Source organism: Clinocottus analis, unplaced genomic scaffold, assembly GCF_023055335.1.
Source record: "Clinocottus analis isolate CAN_PGR_092001 unplaced genomic scaffold, fCliAna1.0.p SCAF_13, whole genome shotgun sequence".
Lineage (NCBI taxonomy): Eukaryota > Metazoa > Chordata > Actinopteri > Perciformes > Cottidae > Clinocottus > Clinocottus analis.
Window position 1 is genome coordinate 17,392,899 of NW_027175854.1, and position 13,537 is coordinate 17,406,435.

At 42.6% G+C, this 13,537-nt stretch overlaps 2 protein-coding genes across 2 annotated transcripts; one reads left to right on the top strand and one right to left on the bottom strand.

Annotated features, from left to right (window-relative positions):
* The first annotated feature begins 1,584 nt into the window (after positions 1 to 1,584).
* crhbp (corticotropin releasing hormone binding protein) lies at positions 1,585 to 6,198 on the top strand. The gene is made up of 7 exons (XM_068574325.1): positions 1,585 to 1,686; positions 1,836 to 1,929; positions 2,171 to 2,328; positions 3,310 to 3,520; positions 4,382 to 4,527; positions 5,323 to 5,440; positions 5,542 to 6,198. Exons 1-7 carry the CDS (start codon positions 1,597 to 1,599, stop codon positions 5,694 to 5,696), a joined length of 972 nt encoding a protein of 323 aa, XP_068430426.1. The 5' UTR covers positions 1,585 to 1,596; the 3' UTR covers positions 5,697 to 6,198.
* Positions 6,199 to 10,813: 4,615 nt separating this feature from the next.
* On the bottom strand, positions 10,814 to 13,439 carry s100z (S100 calcium binding protein Z). Its single transcript, XM_068574166.1, has 2 exons — positions 13,299 to 13,439; positions 10,814 to 10,969 (listed from the first exon to the last, which is right to left on the bottom strand). The coding sequence occupies exons 1-2, from the start codon at positions 13,437 to 13,439 to the stop codon at positions 10,814 to 10,816; spliced, it is 297 nt and encodes a 98-aa protein (XP_068430267.1).
* Positions 13,440 to 13,537: the final 98 nt, after the last annotated feature.

The window sequence follows — 13,537 nt, forward strand, 5'->3', positions numbered from 1 at the left end:
CTTGGTTTAAAAAGCTTAAAAATCGGCAACAAAAATGTACACAAACTCGAAAAAAGATGACGTCATCGTGCCTGTTTTTAGCCCCAGGAGACAAGGGAGTGTAAAAGTCAGATCTGATTTGTTAGGGCTTCATAATTGGCAACATGGCGATCCATAAAGGTCAGTTTTCAAAGTATGAATAAGATATTAAGTCTTATTATGTCAAAATGCCTTTTTTTTTGTCTGTCAGTGTCATACTTGTGCAAAAAGCGTTGTTATAGTTGTTGACTACACCGCACAGTGTAGTCAGGTGTGCAGAGTCCAGAAGGTCTTTTTTCATGTTGAATTATGTGTTGATGTTTTCTGTTTTTTCGTGCGCTCTGACCTCATCGTCGTCGTGCAGGAACGCGTGCGTTGGATCCACGTTGGTGTGAATGCTGCCGTCTGAAAATGAGCTTTTAATTTGACATTGACACTTTTTGAAGGACACAATGACTTCTTCATATCGTCTCACGTCCTTTCCTTTTGCCTCCTGGGCGTGCAGACACATGTACACACCCTTAACTTGCAGACGCCAGCATGTTGTGTTCCTCCAACTCGCCCACCTGAGAGCGTCGATCACACCGAGGCCCAATTCTCCTGCGTTTCGATGGATTGACCTTTTCCCCGCAGCCCGAGGCTCCTGCAGACCTGCAGGGACCGAGCCGCCAGGCGGAGGACGAGTCCTCTGCGTCCTTCACCCTCTGTGAACGCCCACTTTAAACTTTTCAGCAGCCAAGAACTTCCTCGCAAGAGCATCTCCAGCTGTTTTCATGCCCGTAAACGAGCAAACGACGGCGCGCAGATGCTGCAGATGCTGCAGAGACACAATCCAAAAATGAATGGTGTCCTTTTCCTTGACCTTTACCAAGAGGCTTTGTGTCCTCAAGAGAACGAGGACCGCATGGAACGAGCGTAACGTTTTGTAAGAAATCATCTTGACGTATTCGCTCGTTCTTTTCTCTCACTTCTAAAATGCATTTTGAACATTTTCATGCTGAATCCATTTGTGCAGGCGAGTTTAAAAGAGGTTATAATCATGAAGAGTTTTATATGTTTCTGCCACATACCTGAGAACATCCATCCTCAGTTACGTGACGGTGGCTGGAAACCAAGAAGAAACATTTGTTAATAGAAAGTATTTCTCAAAAATCACATTCAGATGAGATAATGTCTCTGAAAAACAGTTTTAAATTGAACCAAATTATTTTATGAAACTTATGAATGAGAATGAGAAAAAAGAGGAAACACGGAGGGAGGAGAAAGCATCATGAATATAATATAAATATTCCCAAAACTGGTTCGAATCATGAACTTTATTCGTCATGTTTGTTTTTCTGCAGCTCATTTCATGAGCCTGTTAATATAAGATGTGCAAATACATCACAAGTGAAATCATGTTGTACAAAGCAAAACTAAACCAAATGTATCTGGAGACAATGAATACAACTCTAGTGATGGAAGCCCCCCCCCCCCTCTCTCCTCCTGTCGCGCGCTCGTCACGAGCTCGCGCCTATAAGAAGCGCTGCCGGGCGCGAGCCGCTCACACTCGGTCCGCTCAGGTGCGCCGCTGCAGAGATGCGCGTGATGGAGCGCACGTTCCGAGAGCAGCTGTGCTTCCTGCTGCTGTGTCTGTCCGTCCTCAAGGGAGACTGCAGATACATCGAGGTGAGCTCTCACTCTGCGGCTGTATCACTCCTGTAAAGGTGCGCGCGTGAGGTCAACTGTGCACTCTTCTTCTTCTTCTTCTTCTTCTTCTTCTTCTTCTTCTTCTTCTTCTTCTTCTTCTTCTTCTTCTTCTTCTTCTTCTTCTGCAGAACAACGAGATCTCCAAAGATGAATTATTTTCATTTTTCAACTCGGAACTTAAGAGAGAGACACCTGAGGAGTCAATGTACCGCCGACCTCTACGTGAGTAGTATCACGTGACACGTGCATTAACTTTCAGAGACATTTACATTAATAATAAAAAAAGAGCGGAATAATATCTCTTTCTCTCTAGTTGAGTTTTCAGTCATAATTAGTTGTATTGACTTATCAAATGCGATGTAAAATGTGTATTTTGAGTAGCACAGAAGCAAATAAAAACATGTAACATGTATGAATCCATCTCCTGCATCGTGTGACGTGTGTGTGTGTGTGTGTGTGTCAGGTTGTCTGGACATGGTGGCCGTGGAGGGTCAGTTCAGCTTCACGGCGGAGCGGCCTCAGCTCAGCTGCGCTGCTTTCTTCATGGCGGAGCCCGACGAGGTGATCAGCGTGGAGTACGAGCACGTGGACGTGGACTGCAGCGGAGGAGACTTCATCACGGTAACACACACACACACACACACGCACGCACACACACACACACACACACGCGCGCGCGCGCGCGCGCGCAATAGATATATCTACCATGCAACTTTTGAAATGTTATGTCGACGTTTATGCAAATCAGGCATTATGTTATTGTAGTGATTTACATATTACATGTCCTGGATATAAATCTGAACATTGATGAAGTGATTTAACATCCTTCTTTCATTAGAGTAAAATGTGTTTTTACTGAATATCCCTTTATATCACTGTATGAATCTGAAAAATATGGTCAAAGTTTCCGTCATGTTCTTAGTGTTATTATGAAAGATGTATGAACAAACTCCTCTTTGAGGAATGAAAGTGACAAAACTCATTTAGAGAAAACAAAGCAATTACATATCGTGAAAAACTAGATATCAGCATCAAATTTCCCCATTTGATTACTTACATTAAGACAAATATTTGTTGTATTACGAGTTGTCCGAAATGTTACGCTTGAATATGCAGATGATGCATTATCTGTGGTGAATTTAGAGGAAATCTACAGATGCAAACAGACAAAGTAGTAAAATAAAAACATACACGTGTATTTTAGATATTGTCGTTCCACTAATATGGAAGCAAAAACAAAGTTTTTGCCTTCTCACCTCAAATGTATGAACTTCCTGCTGCAGAAACAGCTCCTCAGATCTTTAAGTATGAGTCCAGTAATCACTGGAGCTGGAATGTGACCTTGGTTTCCTTTAGGTAAACAGCCTGTGGTTGTTTTCATGCTTCATCAATGGGGTTATTGAACTGGTCTGAGCTTAAAAAACGCTTCCTGATTACACAGAAAGCTCCTTTAACATAAAGCACCATGCTCACAGCAGCAGCGCCTCCACAGTGTGCTCAGAGCTCACGGTGCTCTCAAGCGTTTCCTCACAGGCTTCAAGCGCATTCATCTCTTTTTTTATGAAATGAAACAAAACATAATGTTTGACGTGTCCCACGAAGGTGTTCGACGGCTGGGTGATGAAGGGAGAGAAGTTCCCCAGCTCCCAGGATCACCCGCTGCCTCTGTACGAGCGCTACGTGGACTACTGCGACGCGGGGGCGCTGAGGAGAAGCGTGCGCTCCTCTCAGAACGTGGCCATGGTCTTCTTCCGCATCCACAACGCCGGCAGCGGCTTCACCCTGACGGTCAGGAAGCACGTCAACCCGCTCCGTGAGTCACATGCAGGAAGACGCGAGTGGTGGTCTGAGGGCCAAATTCAACCCTTAAAGTTCTGGATTTCTCTATTAAACCAAATGCACTTAGTTTGCTTCCATGACACCAGACTTGAATGACGTCGACAGCAACCTCTGTGTGTGTTTCAGCTTCATATTTAAAGTTATCAGGAATAAAATGTGCAGCTTTTGAGTTCTGCACCACCTGCTCCACGTGTGTGAAGGTAGATTTGTGTCTTTTTCACACAAGCAAATTCATAGTTTGTAAGTAAATTATCAGCAAATCTTTGCTCTCAATTAAAAAAAATGCTCTAAAAAAATAAAAGGTATATAAAAAATAAATAAATAAATAAAATTAAATTAAAAAAATAAAAGTTGCTCTAAAAAAAAGGAAATTTCCTCTCTCTCTAAAAAAAAAGCTCTCAAAAAAATTTAGTTTCAAAAAAATAAATCCTCTCAAAATTAAAATTTGCTCTAAAAAATAAAATAAAATTAGCTTTCAACAAAAAAAAGGTTCTCTTATTTTTAGAGAGCATTTTTTTTAAAGCGTTTTTTTTGTATATTTTTGTAAGGTTTTATTATTTTTTTGAGAGCAAATTTTAGTTTTGAGAGCATTTGTTTTTTTTAGAGCGTTTTTATTTTTTGAAAGCAAAGATTTGGAGATATTTTACTTACAAACTATAAATTTGCTCTGGTAAAAAAAGACACAAATCTACCTTCATGCTCATGATGAAACGCGCCTCTGCTGCCGTCATGTGCAATAAACAACGTGCTGCTTATCTTTGTGAATCCCTTTACCCTTGAGAGTCCATCCATCCTCGTGACGTTCCTTTCCTCCCCTTGTCTCCTCTCCTCGCAGCCTGTAATGTGATCTCACAGTCACCAGAGGGCAGCTACACGATGGTGAGCCCGCAGCAGCACAGGAACTGCAGCTTCTCCATCATTTATCCGGTGGAGATCGACGTCTCCGAGTTCAGCCTGGGACACTACAACAAGTTCCCCAAGGTGAGCAAAATACACACCACGCACGGTCCATGTGCAATGTTCACTGTGCTGCTTCCTCGGGTCCTTTCTTCTTCTCCTCGGCAGTTTTTACCCACAAAATTCAGCCACTACTTCAGTACAAAAGAGATGGTTTGACATTTGTTCAGGGTGTGCAAAGCAGCAACAAAATATACACAACACAACAGCGATATGTGTTTTTCACAGTTTCCCCTTTGGACACAATATTGAGGATTGTGACCTCTCGTTTCCAGATTTGGACGAATTTATTTGAGTGAACTAAACCTTTTAAACCTAATGTGCAGCTCTTCTGCTTCTTTAATGCCACTTTTAAGACCGATGTCGTTCATATTACAAGTTCATGTTGCACATTGTTACGTCGAAACAAGTGCAAAATCATTTATTTGAACAACGGCAGTCACGTGACGATGTGACGTCAACGTGGTGCTGCACCGCTCTGCAGTTCCCCTCATTTAGCGTCTTTCAGCTTGTTTTGCTTGTAGGACTCATTGCTTTACTGGTTGGGTCCCACTGCTCTCACCAGTGTCACGTCTCGCTGCTTTGTTGGGTGAAAAAGCTCCAAAAACCCCACTTTTCACCGGCTGCAGCCTCCAATGCAGTTTGTTTTTAGATGATTATAAAGCAGTCACATGGATGCATTTCATGTGTGTGTCCACCACCAATACGTCTCCTAATATTCTATATAAAAAAAACAATTCATGTCCCAGTACACAAAACCAATGGATTGCATTTGGCGACTGTTTCCCGACCTGAAGCTGTGAGCGTTGATCCCCACAGAGGTCCATGCCCGGCTGTGCAGAATCAGGGGATTTCGTGCAGCTGCTGGGAGGAAGCGGCATCGACACGTCCAAGCTGCTGCCCATCACGGACCTCTGCATCTCCTTCACGGGGCCCAGTGAGTACAGATCTGCTCCCAGCGCCAACAGGACCAACGACGCTTGAAATGAGGCTCGGTAGTAAACCTTCTCCCCCCCCCCCCCTTCTCCATCCCTGCAGCCCACATGAAGATCGGCTGCGACAACACCGTGGTGAGGATGGTGTCCAGCGGGAAGTTCGTCAGCCGGGTGTCGTTCAGCTACCGGCTGCTGGACCGACAGGAGCTGCAGAGCATCAAACTCAACAACGTGGAGGATTTCTGCTTCAATAACTGACGCCGGCAGCATCAGGACCACTCTGACGTAGCGTTTGACTGCAAGCACTTTTACTTTTTTTTTCTCAATTATTTCATTAAAAAAAAGAAACCAGATGCAACCGGTCGGCCTCTCTGATTGGACGAAATGTCTTGAATTGAAATACACAAGCATACAACTGAAGTATACAGACTTTACATTTTTCTCATTCTGGTTGTGGCTAAATAAAGCTAAAGAGGTGTCCTTTTGTGTTTGGTGGATCTGCTATTGTTTCGTGTAAAATGTGTGTACTCATCAAGACTTATGATATTGTTATTATATTACAACATTTGAGTTTACGACCGACGTTCCTGAAAAGGAATGGAGCCGATTTGAGCGTCGTATTATTTCTCTGAGTGATCCATGAGTCACGTCCTGACACAGACGACACACTCAGAGGGCAACAGGTCGACATAATAAAAGTGTTCATTGCCATTATGCAGTTGAATTTGTATAAAAACCTTTTTGTAATAAAATTATACCGCATGACAAAGCACTGAACTGTGTTTCCTGTGTGTGATTCGCCCGGCAGCTCTTCAGTCGTACTAGAGGGACACATTTGATCTGAGCAAGAACAAAACATATTTATTGATAAACACACATTTATATTTAAATAAAGGACATTCAAGGAAAGTCCTGCAACTGTTCCGGTTTCTTCTGTGCATTAAATTACTTTCAGTCCATTAGTTTCGCTGGAGAGACACATGGGAGGTATTTACTGCTCCGGCGTTAAAGTAGAGCAACGTAAACGTTCACACAATCAAACCTTTTCTGTGGATTTGAGTTCTGTCTGCAGTGGATAAAACCTTGTTTTAGCCTCAGTGATGGCTGCAGGGACGACAGTGTGTGTCTGTCGCTACACCAGTTTGGACCAGACAGAAATATCTTCATCACTAGTGGATTGCACATGAACTCTGTGGAAAAGATATTCAATATTCTTCAGGAGGCTTTTCCTCTCGCACCAGCAGAAGTTTTAGTTTGTCCAACAAGGAGCGTAAAAAGAGAGAAAGAGAGAGAGAGAGACAGACAGAGAGAGAGAGAGAGAGAGCGAGAGAGAGAGAGACTATGAATAATAAGAAGACTACTCGAAGAAGACGACGATTACTACTAAGTAGAAGAAGAAGAAGAAGAAGAAGAAGAAGAAGAAGAAGTCTACTAGAAGAAGAAGAAGAAGAAGAAGAAGAAGAAGACTACTAGAAGAAGAAGAAGAAGAAGAAGAAGAAGAAGAAGACTACTAGAAGAAGAAGAAGAAGAAGAAGAAGAAGAAGAAGAAGAAGAAGACTACTAGAAGAAGAAGAAGAAGAAGAAGAAAGTGTTTCTTTCAGGTCCAGTACGATGAGTTTTTAAGTTTTTTATCCAAGCTTTCTGCAGGTGTGTATCCGTTTTTTTTTAACAAATCATAAACTTATTTTACAATTATATAATAAAAAACAATGTCTTCTTGTCTTTGGTATTTTTGTCACATGCAGATATGCAAAGACTGTCCAACGCCATGTATCTATTTGATTTTTTATGAGATGATGCGATAATGTGTGTGTGTGTGTGTGTGTGTGTGTGTGTGTGTGTGTGTGTGTGTGTGTAGTGTGCACTAAGGCCCATCATAATTACATTTGGCCACATGTGTCCAATACTTGCGTTTAGCGCCGATTAGCAAACGTTAGCATGCTAACAAGCTAACACCGCGTGGGGCTGAAACTCTCTTGTTTGTGTGAAAACGTAAACACACAGTCAACAGCTGACCCCACATACAAACACACACATTGCGTTACATTTCAGCGGCTCTTCTCAACGACCGAGAGACCTTTCAGGTTGTCGGTGAAGAACGCGCCTCTTCATCATCGCTGAAGACGTGGGATGACGTCACTATCTTTGATGTCACCGCGGAGAGAACAGCAGGCGCTTCCTCCGAGAATGATGGCGTGAACGGTGCGACCCAATGGGCCGAGCGGCGATTAAAGGCCCGCAGGTGTTTTATCATTGACAGACACCTGCAAGCGCAGCTGGTGATGAACGAGCGCGCGATGACGACCCGCGTCTTTCCAGATAGATTCAGTGTGTGTGGGAGCGTGTGTGTGTGTGTGTGTGTGTGTGTGTGTGTGCAGACGCTGTGGCGATAAGCACCTCTAGTGGTATTTCACTAATGCGTATTTAAATATTACAGGAAAGGTGAGAATGCAAAAGCAGCTGCGTTCAAATCCTGTGGGAAAAAAAGACGAGTTTGTCTAAAATGAATCTTAAAAAAACCAAGAAGTCCACGTGGAGCTAGAAAATAATGTTTTCTTGATTATTGGACAGACGACGTCATTTGTTCGTAAGAATCTGTGCCGTTTAAAATCTGCTCATGATGCAACAGAGCTAAGGTAAAGACTTGATTAAGTTTAGGAACGAAGACGAAGTGGTTAGGTTTACGGAAACTTTGGGATTTGGGTTAAAACGTTTTAAGCCAAGCTTAAAAAACAAAACTAATCCCACGTTCCCGTTCTTTCACACTGTGAATGCTCAAAGGAAGGAAGTGTGCTTTGGACTGACGGGTTGATTGCGACGACGACAATGATGATGATGATGATGACGGTTTGGTTTGAACTCCTCTACAGACGGAGAAAATCAAGCGTGACATTTGAATTTGGCCTTTCTGAGAGTCAAAGTCATCAATACTTCGTCGATCACTCAGCGAGAGCTTCAAGCAGAAACAGACACTGGATATGCGTCTGCGCCCTATAAATACAGGATGTATACAGGAGACATTAGAAGTGATGCAAGGCCAGACTCCATGTTTCTTCTTCTTCTTCTTCTTCTTCTTCTTCTTCTTCTTCTTCTTCTTCTTCTTCTTCTTCTTCTTCAAGCCTAACTCTTCCTGTGTTGTCGTGTAAATCACCTTCTACCTTTCATTTTAGCATGTGAAAATAAAACGCAGGCGGGGCAGAGTTTGAAACTAGCAAACGGCTAGCGGTGCTGCTAGCGACGCTGCTAGCGGCGCTGCTAGCGATGCTGCTAGCGATGCTGCTAGCAAGCACTCCTCTCTGGTCAGGTGTAGTTCATGTAAAGCTAAACATCTTTATTTTTATTGTGGCACAAATTTTCTCTCGTCCTCTGAGTTTAATCAAGATTAAAATCAATCTTTAATTCAAATTGAGCGCTGAGCTCTCCTCTTTATTCTCCCTTTGTTTGTCATCTGTAGGCCTCCGATTGGATTGGATTTCTTTTAGATTTTCTTGTACGGTGTTCATTTTATTTGTTTTATGGTTAATCTTGTCTGTCTTTATAAAGTAATGTTCTGTTCAGGGTGTTAACTTATATGTGTAACCGTTGTTCTGCAAAATGCTTAAATCCCAGAGGACCATATCACATTTTCACTCAGTTTACACACACACACACACACACACACACACACACACACACACACACACACACACACACACACACACACACACACGTCAGTCGTAATGGGGAGTTATGACACAAACACTGACGCACAGAGTGACGAAACTGTCGAAGGGACGGCGTGTGGGAAATAAGGGCTCGAGGCAAATTTGTAAAGACATCCGTCGCAGGTAGCAGCTCCGGACCGACAACTGTTCAACACACATTTTATTATTTATAATAGTCAAGATGTCTGTGGGCTTGCCCCTCTTTTCTTCCTCCATCACTTGGACAATTATTTCAACAACCTCGTGTGTTCTTTCACACAACATGTGTTGTGTTTGTGGCATCACAATCATTTTGACTTCAGCCTTTCTTTTCATCGTCTCTCATCTCTCAATATCTAGCAGTTTTGTATTATCAGAGTCTCTCACAACATGCCGGGAACCAGGTTGCATGTGCACTTCAGGTGCGAGCGTCTCAGTATTTCCCGCCCTCACACTATCACACTTCATGGAGATACACAACAGCACAGACGCTCACGCAACACGACTCGATGCTCAAAGCCAGTTCCTGGACGTGACGCGGAGTCACAGGAAATGAGGAGACACACACTTTGAGCAGCGTGTGCGCAAGGTGAGGATATAAATATCCACATTGACAAATAATCAAATCACACCTGTGATTGATTGCAACCTTTGAAGAAGGCGAACAAAAATATCTAATTACTGCACGGCGTCTTCCCTGCGGAGGATGGCGTGATTATCCTGCTCCATTACAGCCAATTACAGACACACTGCATGGTAACGTAGCCGCTACGTAGCTGCTACGTAGCCGCCGGCTCATGTTGAGAGCCGTGAAGAGGCAACAGACATGCTCTGAATTAAAAATGTTGCACCTTTAAGTTAAGGATTTGAAGCCACTGCACATGCACACATGCAAAAAAGCATATTGTGTTATAAATAATCAAGCAAAAGTTCCAGTTTACAGGTGATATATAGCGCCGTTTATTCACAGTATAGCTCCATTTAGTCTTTACATCACGTCACAGAGTAGTTGTGATATATTTTGCGATAGAAGTTCTCATATTAAAAAGACTGAAAGTCGAATAGTGTTCATATTTAGAAATAAAAAATTCAGGAAAAAAGGAAACATTTCCACGCGATATATCTCAAAGCATTAAATGTTACAGACATTGTACACACGATATCTCATTACTGTGACCCTGTGACTCTTTCCATGACTCTTCTGCGCCAACATGATGGGAAAAAAATAAGTTGCTCCTCCGGGAACGCTGACTGACAGCGAGACCGACGAGGGACACACATGTTTCCTAAATGCACCATCCGGCTGAGACGACGTCTCCGAAGACTTTGACATCAGAGGAGGGACGAGAAAATACACGACGGCGAAAGAGGGCGTGGTTTGTTTGGTTTGCAAAGGCGTGTTTTTGAAGGTTAAAGCCACTCAGTGGATCCTCAGCAATGACCTGAACCGGCCTAATCTACTGCAAAGACACAACTAGCACTAACACAACGAGTATTTACTGCAACGCTCCCGAGTTTGGGATGAAACACAACTCCAAACACAATTTAAAAAAAGATGACAATGACAACACCGTGGGTATTTTTGTGGTTGTGGTATTTTCTAGTTATAAACACCACTTTAATGTTAAAAAATGGCTAATTATAGGTTAAAAAAAAATCACACAAAGTCGTTGTTTGACAGTGAGGAGCGATCTACTTGTTTTTCTTCTTCTGCTCCTGGAAGAAGTCGTTGCAGGCGACGGTGAGGGCGGCCACCAACACCACGAACTCATTGAAGTCCACCTCGTTGTCTTTGTTCGAGTCCAGGTCGTTCATGATTTTCTCCACGAGCATCGGATCCTTCTGAGACTGAAAGAGACGGGAAATGAAAAGAGAATTTTAGTCCAACAAACCATCATTTTTCTTCACGAGTCTCTTGTAGACCTCGGCCTTGTCAGCCAACAGCATCGACACTATTAGATCAATAAAAGGATGCTGTGACGCGTCTGTTCAGGTGCTGGTGGCGGATGAGCTGCACACACATAGCGGTGGTTGTTGTTGTTGTTGTTGTTGGCTTCGTACCGACTCAAGTTGGAGGCTGATGTCCGGCGGAGAGCAGAGAGATGTCGCTGCTAAATGAGCCGTGAGCTGCAGCTGATCGCTCACAACATTTTATGGCTTTTTGCTGGTTTTCCCTTCAGGATTGAAAAGGCGAGACACGGCTTTCCTTTTACACCGGCCGACCTCGGAGGCCCCGCTGACCTTTAGGGCGCGACGCTCATCAAACACGACATCTTTAGCGGAGACTGTTAAAATCCAGCCCGCACAGAGGGAAAACTCAGACAGGATGGATTTTATTCGCAAAATATTACGTCTGCGCTGCGGAAGTTTTGCTTTTCGTCAAAAAGAAGTACAGAAAGTTTCTTCACCCGCAAGTCAAAACAAGAACTTTCTAAATTTGACTTCCATGCTTTTCCCTTTCCAGCAAAGTCGTGTTTCAAGTTGGCAGCATATAAAATAAATATGTCACGAATACCATCACATATGAGCAACAATGAAGAGCTAAATGAATTGAAATATAAGCTGAAATTAATTTGTGACAATATTTGTGTTTATAGAACAACATTGCACAGCCAGCTTACAGTTGTGTTTAAATTAATATATATATATATATATATATATATATATATATATATATATATATATATATATATATATATATATATATATATATATATATATCGTGTATTTAGCTATAAAAGTAGGTGTTTATCAGTGTTCATCTGAAATTCTGTCGAAAAATAAAGTTCCTCAAATAGTTCCTTGGAAACTACAAAAAAATTATAAAAGAACAAACAAAGAAAATGAACTGAAAAGCATCTACATGAACAGAAAATATATACTGTATATATGTTGTATATATGTATATATATATATATATATATATATATATATATATATATATATATATATATATATATATATATATATATAAAGACAGTAATCTTTGAAGCCTTGCGAGTGTTTTCTGTCGGAGGAACTGAGGGCGAATGCGTCGCTGGGCTGCATCTTTTCTCAGAGGTGACTGCAGCTTCAGGGGATGCGATGACATCATTGGAGCGTCTATATTTGGAGGCGATATGGGCCACTGATGATGATGATGATGATGATGATGCGTGAGCACCTGAGGCTTCCCATCCGCATGAGCGAGGGCAAGAAGAAGAGCGATATCTCCACGTGAAGGCATCAGAGCTCTGACTCGGAGGCCTCTCGGACGTTTTGTTAGCGCTCTCAATCATCTCGCCGCTATCACGCCGGCTCAGGGGCTTATCTGAAATGACCTCGCCTCCTCCCCTCGGGCCTTTATTTCACACGGCGCCGCCACGCGAGAGCCGCCGGCGGTTTACACTTTGACAGCAGGATAGCGATCAGCGAGGAAACAATCTCCTCAGACAAGGTCAGCGTCTTCCTCTTTCACGACATCTGAAGACGAGCTACCCTCATGCGCTTCATCCCAGGATCCTTAAAAAGTGGATTACCATCATATATATTGAGCATAATAGATGTTAGAAGGACCAACAGAGAGCCAATAGAAGCAGTTCTGGGGTCAGTGAGGAACCCAATGAAGAGCTTAATGGATAAAATACTCATTCATTCTACCTTTTTTTATTCTATTTATATTCAATTCATTCAGTATTTAGCATACTCAATGATTTATATATTATTATTACAATCATCAATTATCAATTATCTTATTTTGAATCTATTGTTTTCGCCTTTTCTCTTTTTGTGTCCCCCGTTATGAAATGTATAAATAAAGCTCATCATTGTCATTTTTGCCGTCAATATTTAACAAATTCATATCTTAGGTGCCATTTCTTGTGAGAAGGACACATTTTAGAAGAAACAAAAGCCCCATTAGAATAAGAATGTCATGTAAAACATAACCAAAATGCTCCATCCTTTAATAAAAAAGCAAGAAATGACTGAGCCGTGATGATCAGCTGTCAGTCAACGCAGCTTTAGCAGGTTAGTTTGAAGCGAGCTGGCCTCGCTTCTCTTAAATACGTTTTAAACGCTAACGGCCTGACGTCCAGGGAGCTGAAAGGTGACGCCAGGTCGCTCCTTCATAACAGTCCTGCAGCGTCTTCCTGAAACACAGCGCACGTTTCCCGGCGTGACGCAGCGTCTACTGTACCGTGAGGAAGTCGGTGAGCTCGCTGTTGAGCAGCTCCTTCAGCTCGCCCTTGTTGAGCTTGAACTTGTCTCCGTCGTTGCCCGAGTAGTTGTAGAAAACCGTGATCAGAGCGTCCATCGCACCTTCGAGCTGGCTCGGCATTCTGCTGGGGACGCTGTGCAGCTTCCTGACCATGGAGAACATTGTTGTTATTTACACATCTTCAGCACAATGAAACCGAGGTTATGTGTGAGAAGCAG

Bases quoted from the DNA above. Each gene is read 5' to 3' on its own strand.
- crhbp (XM_068574325.1), top strand. From the start codon at position 1,597: ATGCGCGTGATGGAGCGCACGTTCCGAGAGCAGCTGTGCTTCCTGCTG. The intron at 3,521-4,381 runs GTGAGTCACATG...CTCTCCTCGCAG, and splicing joins GAAGCACGTCAACCCGCTCC to CCTGTAATGTGATCTCACAG. The intron at 5,441-5,541 runs GTGAGTACAGAT...CCATCCCTGCAG, and splicing joins CATCTCCTTCACGGGGCCCA to CCCACATGAAGATCGGCTGC.
- s100z (XM_068574166.1), bottom strand. From the start codon at position 13,439: ATGCCGAGCCAGCTCGAAGGTGCGATGGACGCTCTGATCACGGTTTTC. The intron at 10,970-13,298 runs GTACAGTAGACG...CGTCTCTTTCAG, and splicing joins AGCTCACCGACTTCCTCACG to TCTCAGAAGGATCCGATGCT.